At 41.2% G+C, this 21,652-nt stretch overlaps 2 protein-coding genes across 3 annotated transcripts; one reads left to right on the forward strand and one right to left on the reverse strand.

Annotated features, from left to right (window-relative positions):
• Window positions 1–1,465: 1,465 nt before the first annotated feature.
• On the forward strand, window positions 1,466–13,353 carry wdr13 (WD repeat domain 13). Its single transcript, XM_063888003.1, has 10 exons — window positions 1,466–1,552; window positions 2,940–3,027; window positions 3,149–3,380; window positions 4,598–4,707; window positions 5,027–5,157; window positions 5,616–5,923; window positions 7,691–7,871; window positions 8,741–8,882; window positions 9,826–9,944; window positions 11,862–13,353. Exons 2-10 carry the CDS (start codon window positions 2,987–2,989, stop codon window positions 12,044–12,046), a joined length of 1,449 nt encoding a protein of 482 aa, XP_063744073.1. The 5' UTR covers window positions 1,466–1,552; window positions 2,940–2,986; the 3' UTR covers window positions 12,047–13,353.
• Window positions 13,354–15,610: 2,257 nt separating this feature from the next.
• Window positions 15,611–20,564, reverse strand: LOC134880774 (probable G-protein coupled receptor 173). 2 transcript variants are annotated; one of them, XM_063907967.1, is made up of 3 exons: window positions 20,348–20,564; window positions 19,702–19,788; window positions 15,611–18,629 (listed from the first exon to the last, which is right to left on the reverse strand). In XM_063907967.1, exon 3 carries the CDS (start codon window positions 18,474–18,476, stop codon window positions 17,274–17,276), a length of 1,203 nt encoding a protein of 400 aa, XP_063764037.1. In that variant the 5' UTR covers window positions 18,477–18,629; window positions 19,702–19,788; window positions 20,348–20,564; the 3' UTR covers window positions 15,611–17,273. The 2 variants fall into 2 exon arrangements, with proteins under 2 accessions (XP_063764037.1, XP_063763958.1); XM_063907888.1 differs by having other exon boundaries at window positions 19,702–20,564.
• Between the last annotated feature and the right edge of the window lie 1,088 nt (window positions 20,565–21,652).

A 21,652-nucleotide genomic window follows, 5' to 3' on the forward strand; every position in this document is an offset into this window, starting at 1 on the left:
TGTCAGCTGAGTAACCCCTCCCATGCAACCCCTCCCACCCCCACAGCCCTGCAGGTCTTTGCTGATCCAGGCGGAAAAAAGACTCCCAGCTGACCTTGTCATAAAGCCATTGTGAACCCACTGGAACTGTGTGTGCACCTTTTGTCCCGACAAGAAAGCCTCCGTTAACATGTGTGTTTTATTTAAAATAAGGACTACTAAGTCAGGGATCACTATTTTTACAATGTTTATCAGTCACTTAAACAGGATTCTATCCTCTCAAAACCAAATGGTTCAGGTAAATTTGATTAATTTCATTAGAGTCAATTAGTCTTCAGTGTTGTCAGCAGTAAGTGGAGGATAATGGCAGGGGTCGTTAAGTGAGGCTAAATGTGCTATCCTTGCGTTCTCATTTGGTGGACTTTCAAGGGTTGGAAGTATATTTTAATTGATATACTTTAATTAAGTTTAGTTTTGAGGTATATGAAATTCATGCTATGTTTTATACTTCTACTCAACAACATGTTGAAGGCAAATATATCTTTTTTTTTTATATATTACATTTATTTGACAAGATCAGCATCTAGTTATTTTGCAGATAAAGTTAGGATGAGATAAGATCTATAAAAATGTATTAATCAATAAATTATAACAAAAACTAAACAAGATCAAATAAATTGAAGACTATAACGACGTAAAAATAACCATAGCATAGCTTTATTTATACATATATACTTCAACATGATCCATGAGAGATAGGGGGTCATTGTTCCCAAAGTTGTATTTCAGACAGTAGCATGATACTAGAGAAATAAATGATTATTATTAATACTTTTTTTTAATTGTATTTAATTTATCTTTTGTGTTGTTTGTTTGTTATTTTATTTAGTGTTTTCTGTTTGTTATAAAAGTAGAAACTGAATAATAACAGATTTTTTTCAATCTATTGTATGTATATTTTGTTTGAATTATTTGGAAATTAAATAATTCTGTTTTTAAAAGTACAATATTTTATTTCAATTTTATTTTTACCACTACTTATGTCTTAATGTCAGGTTACTATGAATAAGTAGGTAGGTAGGTAGGTAGGTAGGTAGGTAGGTAGGTAGGTAGGTAGGTAGGTAGGTAGGTAGGTAGGCAGGTAGGCAGGTAGGCAGGCAGGCAGGCAGGTAGGTAGGTAGGTAGGTAGGTAGGTAGGTAGGTAGGTAGGTAGGTAGGCAGGCAGGTAGGTAGGTAGGTAGGTAGGTAGGTAGGTAGGTAGGTAGGTAGGTAGGTAGGTAGGGACGGTCATACACAGACAGACAGAAAAAGAACATGAACCACAAGAATACTCAACATAATATATAGACTTTAATAATATATTGAGTATCCTAAAATATTTTTGCGTTTCCTTATCTGATCAACTAGCAATAGTTTCATCCCATTGTCTCAAAGAATAAATAGAAATAAATAAGTAGAAATAAATCCGGATGCTGTGAATCATCAGATTTTCAGCAGCTCCTCGTCAGTGGGCGGGGCTTAGCGGGTCACGTGACCTGACTGTTGAGGCAGCGATGGAGAGAAGCTAAGGAAGGTGAGCCGTTTTCACCCTTATTTCTCCGGGTTTCTGTATTTTATTTTAACCATTCAATCCCGTATTGTCTGTATAAACTCGTTTAATGATAGACTATGTATGTCAACTGGAGAATTTGTGTGGAAATGACATTTAAGCGAGGAAAATGCATTTGATGTTGTGGCTAAAATGCTAGCGTTAGCTGTCAGAAGCTACTTCCTGTCTCATGCTAAACCAAATACACTATTTTTTTAGCTCCTTTTGACTGTTTTACTGCACTTTAACTATTATTTCCTGGTGTTGAACCACGTCAAATGATCTAATGGGGTGATTTTATTCTGCAGAATCACCTGATTCAATGCTTTTTATGGATGGGGGTGAACTGTCAGTTATTTGTCTTTATTAATCATGAACATGCATTATAAAACATCACAATTAAGAAGAGAAGAGGTAGATTTTTGCCAGATTTGGATATATTGTCATCTGCTCAACTGTGTTAAACCTGGAAAGAGTAATCAAAGTAGAAGAATGTGAAACAGTGACATCAAATAACAACATTTAAACAACCGTATTTATTCAGATTGGCTTACAATTTATATCATTCTTAATATGTTCTGAACTTAGTTTGTAACTTATATATTTTAGTATATACTGTGCTTTTCTTGTCTTGTTTTACTGACCCTTTGGCCCCTACAAATGTGATATTAAATGTCCTACAAAAGAAGGTTTATTATAAGTTTTGCACATATTTAACAATAAAACCACATTTAAAACTGAAATGCTTTACTTTGATTAAAATATACTGCTCCTATTATCAAAGAAACAAATCATATTTTAATTTATTTTTGTATTTTATTTGTAATTGGGCTTTTTGTCTATTATTCATGTTTTGTTGTACTATTTTTTTACATTATATTTAAAAAAGCAAGCATCAAAGTTTATTTGTATAGCCCAATACCACAAAACACACTCTGTGTCAGGGGGCTTTACAGATTAAAAACAAACAACAACATTGTAGACAATTACAGCAAAATGAAAAGACAACATAGTGTGTGAAATATAAATGGAAATAAAACAAAATATAAGGTACAACATTAAAATACATAAAACATTAAAGTGAAGTACCAAAAATATCATAAAAAGCCAGTGCATTTATTACAGTAGATCAGAAAGAACTTCCATCACCGAGATAATTAAGGTTGGCAAACGTCATGCAGAGATTGGGAAGACATTACCATGACAAAGATTTATGTTAAAGTCATTTTAGTTTTTTATATTTCCACGAATCTTTCCTCCTTCTGTGTTCTTGTTGCACAAAAACACCAGCGCAAAATCTTTGTCAAGAAATACCTCTTTCTGATTATATTTGCTGTACTTTTTGACCTAAATATTGATTATTTTCCAACAGGGATCTGCGCTGGCAGTGGACTCCTCTCTTCCCAGATTGCTTGTGGAATGGCAGCAGTTTGGCAGCAGGTTCTGGCAGTGGACGCAAGGTGAGACTCCATCATGCAGCATGCTTTTAATACCCCACACTGATGAGGAAAGCCAATCAGACGTGTAACTGCTTATGGATCACTCATGAGTCACCGTGTGTGTCCCTTCCTCCCTCTGCAGGTACAATGCTTACCGCACGCCTACGTTCCCCCAGTTCCGAACTCAGTACATCCGCCGACGCAGCCAGCTGCTCAGGGAGAACGCCAAGTGTGGCTTTGAGCCAGGGCTGCGCAGGCAGTACCTGAGGCTGCGCAGTCAGCTGCTGGCCCTGCGCTACGGGCCCCTGTCCGAGCAGAGCAGCTTCAGGGCCAGCAGTGTGCGCAGCTCCCGCACCACACTGGACCGCATGGAGGTCAGACCCAAAGAAACAGACAGGGCAGAGGAGACAGAATAGCAGGAGAGAGGGGGGGTGGGGGGGTCTGTAGTAATTGGGAAAAGGAGATATAAAAGAGTATCTGAAAATATAGGATTCAACATACGAGAGCCATCTGGAAGGCCGGTATGGAGCGAATTTCCTGCCAAAACTTAACAAACAAGCAAAAGGTGTTTAATATATGCGCTGCGATTCACTAACAAACACAGTGTGGGATGCAAATACTAAATAATGTCCTATTTTAGGAGCATAGAGTGCATATAATCTCATCTAAAAACCAGATAAAAATGTACCTAGCAAATGATAAAAGATAATATTCTAATGCGTCATGCTTCAAAATGATATACACGTCCATTTAACAAAATCTGTTTGTTTAGAAATCTACGAGAAAAATATGAATGCACTTAGTTTTTCAGGAAAAAACAGACATACTAAATAATGTGATATAGTATTCTGATGCGTCTTGCTTCAGAACATATACAGCATGTCTGTTTCAAGAAGGAGTCGGGTTGTATAGAAGTCTAGGAAGAAAATGATTAATTTCCACTTGATTTTCTATTTCACTTTTTCCTGATCTTAATCTGTAGTTTAAAGTCTTTTAATACAGCACCATTTTTAATTCGTAAATGATGTTCCCATTTTGATTACACTACACAAGAGGGCGGGGCTACCTTGTGATTGACAGGTTGCTACCACCTTTTCCTTTTCAGTTTCTATGTTTTCAGCATTCAGTAGAAGTTATCTCGAACCTGTCGCGTCCTGTTTGCAAAATAGTGTTAGAGGAGGTAAACAAAACTTATGCAATAATAAAGATTAGCTCACTAATTAAATATAGAGAAGAAAGAACACATTAGTCATAGAATACAATACAAATAAAGACTAAAAGGTACATATACAAATATAAGTACATTCTACAAACCACAGTGTGTTTGTTAGTGACTTGTCGGTTGTTTGTAAGACATGTTTAGCTCACTTTTTAGTTTAATTAGTCAGCAGCAAGCAACACTTTGGTTGCCGTACACACTAAAGCTGAGCAGCTTGGTTGAAGTGGCTGGAATTGCCCTCTAATTAATACCATTTAATTCAAAATGCATGATAATTAATGCACAGAGTTATTGTTGGTGTGTTTTTGGTGTTTACTTTCACTGACTCCTACGAGGTTCTTTCTCCCCTCCCTCCCCCCCCCCCTCCTGCAGGACTTTGAGGAGGACCCCCGCTCTCAAGGGGCCCGAGGTCACCGCCGGTCCGTCAGCAGAGGCTCCTACCAAATACAGGCCCAGATGAACCGAGCCGTGTACGACGAGAGGTAAACGCAGAGATCCTCCGCCTGCATTCAGCTGCTCCCTGATCATCGCAAGCGTTTTATTGTCTTCATTTTATTTCTCCTTTGAGCCGTTGTGTTTATTTGGATTTGCTGGTTGTATTACTGGTTTGGTTTCACTGAGTAATCCTAAAAATCTCTGTTATTTAGTGAATTATTAAGGACGTTAAGAAGTCAGATTTAATTATCATAAGCCGAGTAAAGCTGTTCCCAGTCGACTCAAATTCTCCAATCAACCACAGAGCATTTTCAGCTTGAGTTTATTCTTATTTATTCAATTGTGTGTTTTCTATTTCCCCCGCAGGCCCCCGGGCAGCCTGGTGCCGACCTCGGTGGCGGAGGCCAGCCGGGCGATGGCAGGAGACACGACTCTGAGTGAAAACTACGCCTTCGCCGGCATGCACCACATCTTCGACCAACATGTAGACTCTGCTGGTAGTTTTTACTCATAATTATTAAACTGCTACTGCTAATACGATGGAGGACTGTCTCATACATCCCAGATTTCCCCAGGCTCTTTAAAGGAGTCATGTACTGGAAGTTTCTACATATATATATATATCTGTGTAGTTTTGATTTTACAAACATCTGAGGAGAAATACCCTTCATTTCATTCTTTATGTCCCCCTCTCTTCCTCTCCTGTTTCCCCCCCAGTTTCAGACTCTGGAGAAGTACCTCATTCAACCCCAAATTCAGTCATATAATATTGATTTTCGGGTTTATACGTGTATTTTTGGTCACATGTTAATTGCTCTTAGGACTGCAAAGATACTTGCTATATATTTATGGATAAATGTGACAATTAAAACGAAGTCCGAGGAGAATCACTTCATGCACCCCTCCTTAAAACCCAATCTATCCCTTTAATTCCCTCCCTCTTCCTCCCTCTTAGTTCCCCGCCTGCAGTTCGCCAACGACGATAAGCACCTGCTGGCCTGCTGCTCTCTGGACGGGACGCTGTCCATCATGACGCTGTCCCCGTCCCCCCCCAGCGTGAAGGTGACCCTAAAAGGTCACGCCGGTCCCGTCACGGACTTCGCCTGGTCCCTGAGCAACGACATCATCGTGTCCACTTCTCTGGACGGGACGCTGCGGATCTGGAACACCGGGGATGGGCGGTGCATCCGAGAGGTCCGAGACCCCGAGTCCAGCGAGCTGCTCTGCTGCACCTTCCAGCCCATGAACAACAACCTGACCGTGGTGAGTTAGTCATTCATCTATTATCAATCTCAAAATTAGGCCCCGCCCACTATCAGGTGAAAATCCTGCATCAGAGCGAAGCTGAAAGTAATAGTGTCTTCATGTCCTAAAGCTGCTGAGTCATATATTGCACCTCAAATAAAGTAAATCCAGAGCTCCGGTTTCCTTACATCCTCTCCAGGAGAGTAAAGAAAGGATCAGAAATCTCAGTCTCAGTGTCAGCCTGCTGCCTGCCACTCGTCCCCCCGGCAGACCCACCGGACATCCATCCCCTATTTATTCTCCGTAAGCTGTCTCTGCCGTCTGACCAGACATCTGACCCCATCTCCATATCTCTGGACTCATTAAACCCTTTCTGACCAACAGAGAGATTGTTTTCTGGCATCACTTTAATATTTTACGGGGGAAATCTGCATTTTGGTTTGAGGGCCGACAGTAAGATAGAGCAGAAACCCTGTTACCGGTTTAGACAAAACCCTGTATCAGAACCCAGTAAAGCATGCAGAGGTAGAGCTTTTCACGTCCCTCCCAGCAGCTGAATGCCTGCAGTGTGAAGACAGACATTGATTCAGATCCACAATAGAATGTCATCTTTTGTTAGCCAAACAAAAGTGCTAAATGTCCCGGATAATTAAGTTGCTTTTTCCAATGACAAACACTTAAACTGATGAGCAGAATGAGGAATGAAAGCAGAGTCCGTTTACGGCTCATTAAATGGAACTTGAGGGAGATGGATTTTTGTGTTTAAACAGCACAACAAGCAGTAGTATTATAGAGGGATGAATGCTGTTTTTATTTCCTGGTTTTGTTAGTTTTTTCTGCCTGAACAGAAGAGGCTTTCTGTTGGATTACAGAGTTAAACATAGGAGTGAAGAATTAGACAAAGATGGCTCTATAACTGAGATTAATGCAGTTATAAAGGATTAAAAATAATCAGGGAATAACATTTTAAAATCAGTCCCATTTTGATTTTAAAAACCATATATTTTATTTATTATTTTGTTTGAAATACATTGACCCTGTTTGATTTCATTTAAACATGTTGGCCTAAAGTGGAAATTCTTTGAGCTAGGAGATGCAGCGATGCCTTTTTGATATATTATTTTTTGGTTCATTATGCACAAGTCTAATGTTAGTAATTGTTTAATGTGAAATCTTGTATACGGGCGCCCTCACACTCTATTTTTCTAGAAAACCCTGATGTACATCTTCATGCCTTGATGATGCAATTCCTTTGACAGATGTTCTATCAATTGTTTTCCAGCACTCAAAACGCTGGATTTTTATATTAAATTGATGTCCTTTAATATCAATACAGACGACTGACAAAGACAAGGTATCAGAAAACACACTCAGTTGAACAAAGCAATAGCTCTTCGTTGAGTCCTCCAATTTCAAGGTTTTGGTTCAGGGACCTAAAATACTATGGCAGTGTAAATGCAGAACAGAATCTGAGCTATAATACATTCATCTCCAGATGTTTTGAAGAGACACTGATTTTTTCTTTGGCCTTTAGAATTAGATTTGTATAAAACTGAAGAGTTCAGAATAGTATGTCGACACGTATGTTGCATTTGACCATTATTGCGTCCCAATTTTTCCAATTGAATCAATAACGGTCTGATGATTGTTCAACAGATCCAAGAAATATTTACTATTTACCAAAAACCCATGACATTCTCTAGTGTCACAGTGCTCCCCGTCAGTTCCTCAGTATATATATATATACTAAGAACGACTGATCAAAGTCCTCCCTTTGGGTTGCAGGTGGGGAACAGCAAGCATCACCTGCAGGTGGTGAACATCTCCACGGGGAAGAAGGTGAAGGGGGGTTGCAGCAAGCTGACGGGCCGGGTGCTCTCTCTCTCCTTCGACGCTCCGGGGAGGATCCTGTGGGCGGGAGACGACCGAGGGAGCATCTTCTCCTTCCTCTTCGACATGGCCACAGGTACGCAAGAAACATCTGTCACCTGTGCACCTCAAAGAAGGCTGCAGAGTTAGTCCCACATTTCCATTATCCTGATTGCCGTTATCGCAGTGAAAATATCTCAGAGAATTCCCGGGATAAAAACAGTATAGAGACTTTATACAACATCTTTGTTTGTCCTCTTAAAAAATCTGAATGATGTGAATACTATTCTAATAAGTGTCGCCTGCACCTTGACCGTTAAACTCAACAAAAAACTAATAAAAATTGCAGCATTCAAAGAGCTTAAGCCCATTTGAAGCTAATGCACCTGCACTAATAATGGCTTTGCTTAATTGAAGCCAATATATCTGCATTTTTATAGCTGTTCTAACTTTCTATCTTTATGGTTTATTGCACTTACTGTACGTCGCTTTGGATAAAAGCGTCAGCTAAATGAAATATAATATAATGGCTTATATTCTTTTTTGTTCAGATCTGGCAGCCCTAGTCATTAAGCTGTGATTTATTATTGAATGAGACTTACTTTAAGTTGTGTTGAGGTGTTTTTAGTCATGTAAACGAGTACAATAAGCTCACAAAGGGTTTTGTTTTACTCTGGAGTTATAACTAGGCAATATAAAATACATTTCTCTGTTTTGTTATAATAACAGTTCTATTTTCTTACTCCTCTTTTGCTCTAACTGTGTCTATTTACGCACCTCGGCAATAATAAGAGTCTGAACATCTTTCATTTCTAATAAATACATCATTTTTTTATCCAGTTCCTGCTATTCCCCTAGCCTGTATCCCTAATTCTGATCAGTGTTTGAATCCTCATGTCTGTGCTTGAGAGGATGGAAGTATCACTGCCGGTCTCTGCTGTTTCTGCACCCCCCCCCCTCCTATAGGGAAGCTGACCAAAGCCAAGCGTCTGGTGGTGAGCGAGGGCAGCTCCATCTGCAGCATCTCTGCTCGCTCCTGGATCAGCCGCGAGGCCAGAGACCCCTCGCTGCTCATCAACGCCTGCGTCAACAAGCTGCTGCTCTACAGGTCAGTGTGGGTGGGTGGGGGGGGGGGGGGGCTGGACATTTACCGACAGCTTATTCTACGGTACGGCTTTAGTATGTCATACTAAATCATCTGCAGATTATATTCTAGATTTATTGATTCATCATTTGTCACAAAATAGTGAAAAATGTCCATTAAAGTTCCTCAAATCAGTCAAAAACCCGGAGAAATTCACTTTAATTTGATATAAATCAGAGAAAATAATGGTTTATTTGAATAGAAAAGCATTTTCAGATGTTTTCTGGGTAGTCCTGCTTGGCTACACCACGGAGCTAATGCTAACAGAGGTTGCAGTGATTTACATTATGAAACGTTCAAGCTCTATTCAGTGAAAATGTGCGTTGGGTGAAGGTAAACTATCCCGTTATGATGATGTGTTTAAATGTATTTTGTAAAATGTGGATTTATGTGAGAAACTCAAAGAGAAAATTGTATTTATTCAAACAATTGACTCTTTTTGTACCTCACAGGACTTTATTTATACCTATTTTTCCATTTTGTATTTGATTTGATTGACTGCACATTCCTCTTTTAACTTCTTGTGTTTGTATACTCATTTTTTATTATATTATTGTATTTAATTTTATTTAATTTTATTCTGAGATGGAACACACATTCAAATCTTTCCCTGAATAAAGCTAATTTTCTGATGCTAAATTACGGCATGTTTTGAAGGATTTGTTTACTTTGCTCACAAAAAACAGCATGCAAATAGTAAATAAGGAGAGTACATTTGATTTATTGTATTTTTTTTCCACCTTAGCATCAACATTGTATAGAAATGTGTGGAATTTCACAGGTTTTAGTGTCTAACAATTAATCTGGTATTGTGACATCCCTACCTAATAAAGTAAAGCCTTGAATCTGAGTATATATTTAATAATGTCCTTGGTTCTGATCAGTTCTGCCCTCTTTGTGTCTGCAGGGTTGTGGATAACGACGGCACGCTGCAGCTGAAGAGGAGCTTCCCGATCCAGCACGGCTCGCAGCACGTCCACAGCATCTTCTGCCCCCTCATGTCCTTCAGACAGGGGGCCTGTGTGGGTAAGAAACCCCTCTGAGCTCCAGCTCTGATATATAAGTATAATAAAATTAGACCAACGCTTATTATATGCTGCAGGCTACATAGCATAAGGAGAAGATATGCAAAATAGAAAACCCTTAAGAGCAGAATTTAACCGATTAGGCAACCGAAATGTAGCTTTAGTGTGTTTTTAAGTGATTTTATGACTTCGTTTGGTGGTTTTAAGTGTTTATCTACATAATCGAAACCGAATTGAACCTGGAAATGCTGAGTACCCCAAAGTGTTACATTAGAAATGTATAGTACCCAGCACGTAGAAACTGCAGGATGCTAACTTGCATGTTTTGGGCAATGTGCACAATTAGCAGAAGTTAGCATTAATTAGCATATGTAGCCAATCGCTACATAGCTAGAGAAATTTGTTGTGATATTTGAGGGACATATTGAGGATCAATTTCTGACATTTTAAGGATCATAAATGACAGTTTTGAGTCCCATAAAACTTCAAAATTCATCCAAATCAGCCCACCTGGACTACAAAAATGGCCGCTTTCTGGTTACTATATACTTCTAACATAAAACTTTGGGGTACTCTAAAGGGATTTAGAATTTCTTGTGGTATTTTTAAGGTGATAACTTTACATTCAACTCTTGTATTCAGTTCTATGAATGAAGCTTCAAATGGAGGGGAAATGTCTTTTCTGGTTGTATAAATGTGATTTATGGTGCAGCTTAACTGTCTTGTTTGAACAGCAGTGTGTCTCCCTTTGTTTGGAGCCAACAGTTTTATTGACAGCAGTGAAAACGCTGTTTAGTAACGGCTAAACTCCAACACATGGTTGGAAGGAGAATATTCTGTTACATAAAAAGCTTTTTTCCACAGTCCTACTTAGCCACCACTGAAAATGAATTCTACAAATAATATATCACTTAAGTTAAAATAGTCTAGGCCAATTTTTGTCTGACACTTTGCACAAATACCTTGAAGAATATGCAAGGTCTGCACTCCCAGGAAAAAGCACTCAAATGTTAACAAAGCTGTTTAATTATTCCTAGAGTTTAATCAATTGTTGAAGAGTCTTTTGTTTGCATGAGTCGTATGTCACCCCGCTCTTCCTCTGAGCTTCACCTGACTCGACTTTCCTCACCTTTTAATTATTTCTCACAATCAACAGTTCATTTACAATCGAGTCTGTCGGTGTTTAAATTATCAGGTTTGTGGCACCTCTCGAGAGTCTTCAGTGAGCGATGTGTTGTTATTTCATTCTTACAAAAGAAGCTGAGGTTTAACAACAAGATTTCTTGCATTAATTAAAAAGAAAAGGGCACAAAGAGACACCTGAGGAATGGGAAATCTGTTGTGCACACAACAGATTTCATTCTGTTTATTGGGATTGTTTAGAAGCTGCAGTGTTTCTGTAAGTCTTTACTTTAACGCCTTAAATATAGGTCTAAAAGTTTCTTGTATCTGTTTAATTATAATGTAGGTTAAAATGAATGTTACCAGGTTTATTTTTTTCAATGTTTATTTTTTTAATTATTATAATATTGTTTTTTTATCAGATTGTTTATTCATCCATTTCATTATTTAATTATTTATTTATTTCATTTATTTTTTAAATTTAATTATTTTAATATTTTTGTCATATAATATTTATAAATATATTTGTGTTTATATATTAAGTAAAGGTTTAGATTATTTCTGGATGTCTAGAAGTATGCTTACATAATATATATATATATTTTTTTATTTGTAAAATGGTGAAAACTCAATAATCATATAGTTGACTTTACATGATAAGTTTAAAAAGTGAAGATAATTGAAGAACCTATTTCCAAAACAAAATTATTGTCTATATATCCATTCCATCATTCATTTTTCTCTCCGTCATTTAAATTTCTCTTAATATTCCTGACTTTCTGATTCCCCCACACAGTGACCGGCAGCGAGGACGCCTGCGTCTACTTTTTCGACGTGGAGCGAAACACGAAGGCGATCGTGAACAAGCTGCAGGGGCACGGCGGTCCGGTGCTCGACGTCAGCTTCAACTGCGACGAGAGTCTGCTGGCGTCCGCCGACTCCACCGGCATGGTGATCATCTGGAGGCGCGAGCAGAAGTGACCTAACCCTCCTCCAATGAATGATTAAAAAAAAACTATTCTTCCATCCACTGCGTACAGAACGACCTGCCGCTGCTCACCCGTCCGATAACAAGTGTGTAGATTTTCACTGGAAGATGGAATATAGAGTGGTGCTGGGATGCAGTTACCATCTCCCTGGTTCCTTATCAAAACCAATGGGATTATTCCATTTCATTCTGGAATATTGCAAAATAAGCTCTGTGGCTAACATGTAGAATATTCCTACAAAACTGACGTGATTTCTAGGAATATTCTTCACATATCAACGCCCCCTTATGATTTTTGAAGCTTAAATGCAAACGTAAAACGCTAACGTAAAGCTATAGAGGAACTTCACGTCACCACCTCTAAGCTAAAGGTGGCTAATGTTGAGCGTGATGACGTTTAGTCGTCTCATTTAGACACTTTAGACTCTGTTTTTCAAGATGAATTGAAGCTTCAGAATTTAGCAGTGGGTTATTAAACAAAAGCATGTTAAAAAAAACATTGATTTCCAGACGAGGGAACAAGTGGTAAAATGCTGACTCATTTCTTGTGTTAGCAACCTCCGTTTTTTTCATTCAGCAGTGCGTTATTTACTAACGGATTTTATGTCGTAGAGCTTGTTTCAACCACAGACCTTATTTCAAGCTTCTAAAACCGAAAAGACATTCGAAAGAAACTGCTGACTTCACCACGTGCTAACCTTGTGCTAAATGCTAACTCATTCCCTGGTTTAGGCCTCATTCCTGCACCGCTCTATTAATCGATTAATGTAACGACAAGTGCAATCAGATAAACACCGTGCTGTGTAGGTGGTTGTATAAATTCAAGGGATTGGGTAACGTGTGTGTGTGTGTCTGTGTGTGTGTGTGTGTGTGTGTGTGTCAGTCCTCCTACTCCTGCAGCTTTTCGATGCAGAAAGAAAGACTCCCATGCATGTGTCATGGCTAACCTCTGACTTGAGGGATGTGACTGAATTCCTGTGCAGAGGATGCATTGTTATCTTCCGGATAAAGAACAACCCCGTCTCACTCTGACATAGATCTAGATCACTCTTTATGTAACTGTTACTCCGGCAGTGTAATCAAGTGTAGTGAAAAACACCTTGTTTGCTTCCTGCAAATGCCTGTTTGCATTCGAGACCTTGTGCATGACTCTGCAAATCCAATTGATCTCCTCCCACAAGACGAAGTGTGTTTCTAAGTATGTGTTTGTACTTATCTTTACGTGTGTTTGTGTATTCAGTTAATGCAGATTAATATAATTTATTTAATGCACATACAGAATAAACTACTCTAACTGTCAGCTGTGCTTGGTCCTTTTTTTCCACCTTATATCTCTGAAATTGGACAAAAGTAAATAGTCATAATAAAATCTCTTTAGCTTGTGTTAACCACACAACCAAAAACACATTCAGAAAACCAGAATGTATCATGGCAGTCTGCATGATTTATATATGCACCATTTCAAGTCAATAGGAAATACGTTTTCAGCTCCTTAGTTCCTCCTTTATATCTATTCTGAAATAATTATTTCAGTGCTGGAGGAAGACAAACAATCAATTAAAAGTGGAAATCTTATAAAAAGTCATTATTTGTATTATTATTATTATTGTAGTTGGAGAGGGAAAAATAGGTGGAAGTTTTGAGCTTGTGAACATTATGTATGATGAGTGCAGCTCATCAGACTACACAGTGTTTCCGCTCAAGGTTGCACAGAGTATTGTTACTTTACTTCTCTGTTTTAGTGACACATCTCAATGACCTTGCTATATATTTGTTTTCTTCCTCACAGTTTAAAGAGAAACTAAGTAACTGGAAAGACCAACAAGGACGGTTTGATGATTTATATTATCTGAAGGTCGACCCTGAACTTAGCATCCTCTGGTTCCCTGACCAGTCTCAAACAAACGTGTATGATACTTAGTTTAGTTCAACAGGATAATGACTTTTCAAGGAACTACAGCACGGTCACATGACTTCACCTCACCACTGCTAAGCTAAAGGCGGCTAATGTTGGTCTATAAAGGAACTACAGCACGGTCACATGACTTCACCTCACCACTGCTAAGCTAAAGGCGGCTAATGTTGGTCTATTAAGGAATTACAGCACGGTCACATGACTTCACCTCACCACTGCTAAGCTAAAGGCGGCTAATGTTGGGCTATAAAGGAACTACAGCACGGTCACATGACTTCACCTCACCACCGCTAAGCTAAAGGAGGCTAATGTTGGGCTATAAAGGAACTACAGCACGGTCACATGACTTCACGTCACCACTGCTAAGCTAAAGGAGGCTAATGTTGGTCTATAAAGGAACTACAGCACGGTCACATGACTTCACCTCACCACCGCTAAGCTAAAGGAGGCTAATGTTGGGCTATAAAGGAACTACAGCACGGTCACATGACTTCACCTCACCACCGCTAAGCTAAAGGAGGCTAATGTTGGTCTATAAAGGAACTACAGCACGGTCACATGACTTCACGTCACCACTGCTAAGCTAAAGGAGGCTAATGTTGGGCTATAAAGGAACTACAGCACGGTCACATGACTTCACCTCACCACCGCTAAGCTAAAGGCGGCTAATGTTGGGTTATAAAGGAACTACAGCACGGTCACATGACTTCACGTCACCACCGCTAAGCTAAAGGCTAATGTTGGGCTATAAAGGAACTACAGCACGGTCACATGACTTCACGTCACCTCCGCTAAGCTAGAGGCGGCTAATGTTGGGCTATAAAGGAACTACAGCACGGTCACATGACTTCACGTCACCTCCGCTAAGCTAGAGGCGGCTAATGTTGGGCTATAAAGGAACTACAGCACGGTCACATGACTTCACGTCACCACTGCTAAACTAGAGGCGGCTAATGTTGGGCTATAAAGGAACTACAGCACGGTCACATGACTTCACGTCACCTCCGCTAAGCTAGAGGCGGCTAATGTTGGGCTATAAAGGAACTACAGCACGGTCACATGACTTCACGTCACCACCGTTAAGCTAAAGGCGGCTAATGTTGGGCTATAAAGGAACTACAGCACGGTCACATGACTTCACATCACCTCCGTTAAGCTAAAGGCGGCTAATGTTGGGCTATAAAGGAACTACAGCACGGTCACATGACTTCACGTCACCTCCGCTAAGCTAAAGGCGGCTAATGTTGGGCGTGATGAAATTTAGTCGTTTCATTCACCAGTGGGATATTAACTGTCAATTCTTAAAAACCTTATTTTAAACTTCTAACTAAAAAAATCTAAAACCATTAGAGTGAGGAAAGTAGGGTAAAAGGTAGGTAAAACGTTTCACAACATGCAGTGTTTACTAGAAGCTAATTATAAAGGTAGAAATATAGCGCTTTAGTAATTAAAAAAGTGAATTTGCACTTTTGTTCTTATATTTGCATCATTTCTCTTAATGGAAGTATTTTGGGCCGTTGTAGCACATTTGCACCTGTAGATTTCATGCAGATTTGTCTCAAACGTACCTCGAATGCAAACAGGAAGTAATAATCCAGACGTGTCCATATATGGGCATCTCATACTCAAAATGCATCAAAAGTAGAGTCTTTATTGATGAGTGGGCAAAAGAACCACCTCAGTTAAACTGTACAGTTACAGAATATCATCTCGCGAAGGAATGCCAGACGTAAAAAGTTTGAACCTCGGTTCACGTTTCACTTCGTCCTCCCATTTATATCAACATCTGTACAGGTTGTAACCCCCCAAGTCTTGAATCTATGAAATGCAGTGGAATGCATGCTAATACAGTATGCTGTGCAAAGTGTCCACATTTAGAAAATTGACTGCACAAACATATCTATGCCTAACATACTGTAGGTCTGACACTTGTATTACATGAACCTTAAATTTGAGACAACGTCATGTAGCCGGTTTTCCACACAACAAACTTCTCTGTGGTCGTATCCAGCCTTTTAAGATTTTAAAATCCAGGAAATTATGACAGTTATGTTGTCTGGGGGGCCTTATAACATTCAAGTTCCCTTCAAGGGCCACTTCATTCCTTCATTTTTTTGTTCGCATAACAGTAAAACATTCCCAAGATCATCGTTTGCTAATTTTCTTTTTTACATTTACATCATCATTCAAGTCATTAAATCCTCCCGGCCTGTTTGTGATGCTTTGTAATTATTCATAATCCTTCATACTTCACATTTGCTCGAAAATCAGAATACATTTTACGGAAATCCATTTAAAGGATACATTTCCATTTGAATATTGTTCAATTTTTGCACGGTTTTTGAGACACCAAGATGAGGCTGCTTTTCATATTGACTCAATATTACTGGAACCTATTCTATCATCATTATATCCCCTCCTTTCTTCTCACACACACTTTCTTCTCTCACACACACACACACACACACACACACACACACACACACACACACACACACACACACACACACACACACACACACACACACACACACACACAAATGCTATATAAAAACACACAAGCAGGAATGGACATTCCCGTACAGTCTGTACAATATGAAATCAAGTCATATTTCAAAATAGTGTCATCTGCTTAACATGTATAGTTTACAAATAAAAGGAAAAACAGGCAATTTTTTTTTATGATACAAAGAAAACCTGACACGCCCTAAATCAAGTCCAAAAAAATCAAGCATGTTCGGGGGCTCCTCGGGTCCACGACGGCTATTTAAACGTTTCCAAGGTTATTGGGTCTATCTGATATTCTGCAGTCTCCATTTGAATTACATGAAAAGGCGTCCGGGGTGGTCTACTAATCCGTTCAGACCCCTTTAAGTTCCTCGATGTGTTTCAGAGTTAGTAACGCTCTGATCAACACTTTCAAAAGTCTGCAGCACATTTTATTCAAGGGTTTTGTCTGTTTTGTGCCTCGTGTGACACAAACTCAGGAAAGCTCTGGGGCGTGTCCCGCTGAAATAAGGCAACATTATTTTAAAATGGCATCTGTCACACTTAGTCGGAGCGGTGATAGTTGTGATCTTTTTCCTACTGATTAATCATCATCAGAAACTAAAGCAGGGCTCTGTCGTTATCGCCCCCCCTCTAGTCAAACCTCTATTCAAACATTCTTAATAACGCGTCTGCAATCGTTGGCAAAAATCGGATTTCGTTGTGCAAAACAGACACTTAGCCAAGATGCGTTACATCACTTCAAATCCTCGCTTTCTTTCTTTAAAACCCTGAACCATTCTCTTCGGTGTATCGGATCACATGATGCAGTAGGCCTCGTCCTGGGGCAGGTGTTGTTTAGTCCTCCAATAGGTGGGCAGGTGAGCCCTTAGCACTTTCCTCAGGTCCTCGTTGAGCAGGAGGCAGAAGATGGGGTTGACTCCAGCCTGGGCGAAGCTCATCCACACCGTGATGGAGAGGTACCGCTGGGGGATGGTGCAGGACTTGACGAACACCCTCCAGAAGCAGGCCACAATGTAGGGCGCCCAGAGGACCAGGAAGAGCAGGGTGATGGTGTAGAACATCCTGCCCAGCCGCCTCTCCGACCGCACCTCCTCCATCCCCAGCAGCCGCCGGTGTTGATTGTGTAGATTCTGACGGATGCCGAGCAGAGTCGGAGGCATGGGGCCGCGACCGAACCCTGCGATCCAGTTGGCCGCGGCTTGCCCTGTCGCTCCGGGACCGTGGAAGGTCCAGTTCTGGCTGATGGCTGGCACCAGTTGGACCGGTTTCATCTTGCGGTGCCGGTACTCGAACAGCAGCAGCTTGGCGTAGAAGCCGTGGGTCGCCAGCACCACCACGGCCAGCATGAGCATGAAGCCCAGGGTGTCGTTGGTCTTCAGGTAGCGGTGTTCGAAGATGCACTGATCCTCGTCACGGATGAACTTATACGTCCCCACATCAAAGACCGGAGGGAACGCCATGGCCACGGCCAGAGTCCACACCATGCAGATGATGGCGGCGCAGGTCCAGATGGTCATGCGCTTGGCGTAGAACCGGTGGTGGGCGATGGCAAGGTAGCGGGTGACGGCGACGCAAAACAGCATGAAGGCAGCGTGAAAACAAAACAACACCGCCATGAAAGCCACCACCTTACAACTCAGGGCGCTGTAGGTCCAGGCTGAGCTGTTGTGCACTGACACCAGCACGAAGGGGAAGCAGGCGGCCGAGCGGACGGCGTCGGCCAGGCACAGGTCCAGCAGGAAGAAGTAGGGCGCCTTGTGAAGTGTCCGGTCCCGCAGCACGAGCAGCGACACCAAGAGGTTGCCCACCAGGCTGACACAGATGATCAGACCCAAGAAGACCAGCTTAAAGTAGGCGGACACATCTGTGGTGGAGATTCCGCCACTGTTGCCACCGCCGCCGCTGCTGCTGCTGCCTCCCCTAGACATGCCGCTCTGAGAGGCCAGCACAGCCAGCAAGCTGCCCGGGCCATCGATGGCGAAGCTCTGGTTGGCCATTGTATCACCTTCCTGGTTTCGGGGCCCTTTTTTTATTTTGTTATAAACGCTACAAACCCGCCCTCTCCAAACGGCTTCTACAAGGAGAGGCCGTGAGGATCCTTTCTACATGACAGACTCATCTTTTTTCCTCTTTGTCCACAACCTCGCCACCTGCGAACACAGACACACACACACACACTTTGAGGCATGAAAAAAAACCAAGATGCTTGTTAAACGGAAACTTACATTAAGCAGCATGCATATATTGAAGTGCTGTGTTGGGCAACACTGTGGAAATCTTTGCCTTCCTGTTCCTCCGCGGCTGGGATCAGATCAGCAGCTCTACAGCATGCCAGCTCCTTGGCTCTCTCAGTAATTACCTTGCCCGTTGCTAAGATACAACCGCTCACATACTTTGTGCAAGTGTGGGTGTTTGAGTGAATGCATGGGGGTGTACGATGGGAGGGGGGGAGGATGGAGCAGACAACCAACACTGGGCATGTCCAACAAACAGAGATGTTGTAAATGAGCAAAGAACATTTTATGCTTTCTGCTCCGTGTGTGTGTGTGTGTGTGTGTGTGTGTGTGTGTGTGTGTGTGTGTGTGTGTGTGTGTGTGTGTGTGTGTGTGTGTGTGTGTGTGTGTGTGAGAGAGAGAGAGGCAGGAGGGTGTACCATTCACAGCACATAACAAATATGGCAGAGCAGGCAGCCATTTGTTGTTTTCTATCATCGTATAGGCCTACTGTGTGATATTTGAGTCAACAGGAGAAAGTTGACATCGTGGTTAGCACACACCAGGCCTCAGCGAGGAGCCAGGATTAAGAATTCATTGAAAAAAAAAGACAAAAATGCAGCTTCACGTTATAAAAAAACTCATTCACAGACGAAGAAATGATGATGAACCGTGGTGTGCTTGTCTGGGTGGGCCTTGTCTATGTAGGCCATGAAAAACAATATGATGTTCTGTCACTGAGGGCTTATTTTTCTGCCCATACATAACAGCCCTCTGCCACCTTGACAAATATCATTTCACCTGATTAGATGGCTGCCATGTCAGCTAGGCCTGACAGAGTGAAAAACAGATGAACAGGTGTCAAAATCACCCCTGATGTGTGTGTGTGTGTGTGTGTGTGTGTGTGTGTGTGTGTGTGTGTGTGTGTGTGTGTGTGTGTGTGTGTGTGTGTGTGTGTGTGTGTGTGTGTGTGTGTGTGTGTGTGTGTGTGATCCATATGATAACCTACCTTTCATCCCCTCATCTTTTTTGGATCGGCTCTTCTCTCAAGGCAAAAAAGAAACAGAAAACGGATCCCGGTCGCTTTGTTTCACTGCTTGTTAAACCGAGAGAAAAGCACATAATAAAGCCTCATGTTCCCCTGCTGTGCTCTCAAACAACACCTGTTATGCATAAATCCATCGCAAACCGAGCCACATACAGCAGTCTTATAATAAAGGTAATGGTAAAAAAAACAAAATCAACAGCTGATCAGACAATCCGGGGTGAGGACTGTGGCACAGAAAAACATCCGCCACCCTTTCTCAGTCACAGGGATGTGTTCATTTGTGTCTGAATATCATCCGAGAAAACAGGTTTCTATGTGGCATCACGTCGAAGGTGGATTTCCAGAAGGCTTAGAAACAGAAACGCGATTTACAAGGGGAAAAAAAACCATAGCTTGTTGTGTTCACATATATCCAAATGATGTCAGATTTTCAATGCTTATAATAACCCACCCACAAACGTTAGAGAGGAGGAAAAAAATATCGCGCATCCCCTAAATGAATGGTCTTGGCATGTATATTGGCTGGTGGTGCAATTAGTCCACGCAGAAAACAGCCTCCAAACCACTCTATTTCCCATCTTTCAGTCAAAATGAAAAAGGTATTTACCCCGAACTGTTCATATGCAGTCTTTGTTTTTCCAGCGACATCTTATTATAGTCCACAATAAAAAATAATGCAGCCTCCGTGGTCTGACAAATCCACATTCACGTCGCCATCACGCTGTCGAAATCACGATTTGACAAAAGAAAAAGGGGGAAAAGAAAAACAAGGCGACTGGATTAGGCGAATTATTCCTGAATAATCCCAATTATGGCTGCTTGCAAGGAGGCAGCTCGCACGCTCTCGGAAACACTCGGTTTTATCCGGAGAGAGAGAGCGGGGGGAGAGAGAGAGGGAGGGAGGGAGGGAGAGAGAGAGAGAGCTGTGCAGTATTATTGTGAGCCACAATAACATGAAAGTGATGTTTCATTCTCTCCGTCTCATCATGTATGTCTGCTCTCAGCTGTAAACAAGAGTCTCCTCTCTCCTGCTGCAGACTGAACACAGTCACATGCAGCTGCAATGCATTCTGGGTCATGGAGGAGGACATTGGGCCTCATTTAATCAAGTTTCTATGAATTTACATTTGAATCTCATCAAATATACAGAATAAATTTCATTTCCCACTTCTGTTTCTATAGAGGACATATTCTGCTTATTTTCAGGTTGATGTTAGTGTATAGTGTCTCCCTGCTTTAATGTTCAGATAGCTCTTTATTGTTCGCATACTGCCTGTGCTGCAGCACCTCTTTTCACCCTCTGTCTAAACCAGAGCCCAGTCTGCTCTGATTGGCTGGCTGGCCGGCTCTGTTTTGGTGCTTAGAGATGTCCCGCCCCTTGGTATGTAATTTAGAAGCTTGTTGGAGCGCTGGCCAATAGAAGCGAGACTGTTCATTGGGATGTCACTTTGTTCAGGAAGGAAACGAATTTAGCCTCTGCAGGCCATTTACATGCACTAAAACCTATATAACACACCACAGGAAAGGGAACCCCCCCCCCAAAAAAAGTACAATAGGGCCTCTGTTAACCAATGGTGAAGTGCCTTACATGTGTCATATTTTGAATGGCCAGCAGGGGGCAAGTCTACAGGTTCAAAAATGAGTCTGATTGCATAGAAGTCTATGAAAACATGACCCTTCTTCTCAATTGATTTGTTACCTCTGTCAACATTTATCTGGTGGTCTCAATCCATAGTTTAACGTCTTCTTGAAGCAAGGGTGACGGGTACTGGGAGTGGGGGGCAAAGAGATATGCCCTTTCAGCTGATTTGCACTGAGCAGATGGCCTCTGTGAGAAAACAGCAGCCCTTTTTCCAAACATCTGATTAACACAGCTTTTGCTTGAAAGGGCGTTCATGATTTCAAAGCGAAT

The sequence above is a fragment of the Eleginops maclovinus genome, chromosome 1, assembly GCF_036324505.1.
Source record: "Eleginops maclovinus isolate JMC-PN-2008 ecotype Puerto Natales chromosome 1, JC_Emac_rtc_rv5, whole genome shotgun sequence".
NCBI lineage: Eukaryota > Metazoa > Chordata > Actinopteri > Perciformes > Eleginopidae > Eleginops > Eleginops maclovinus.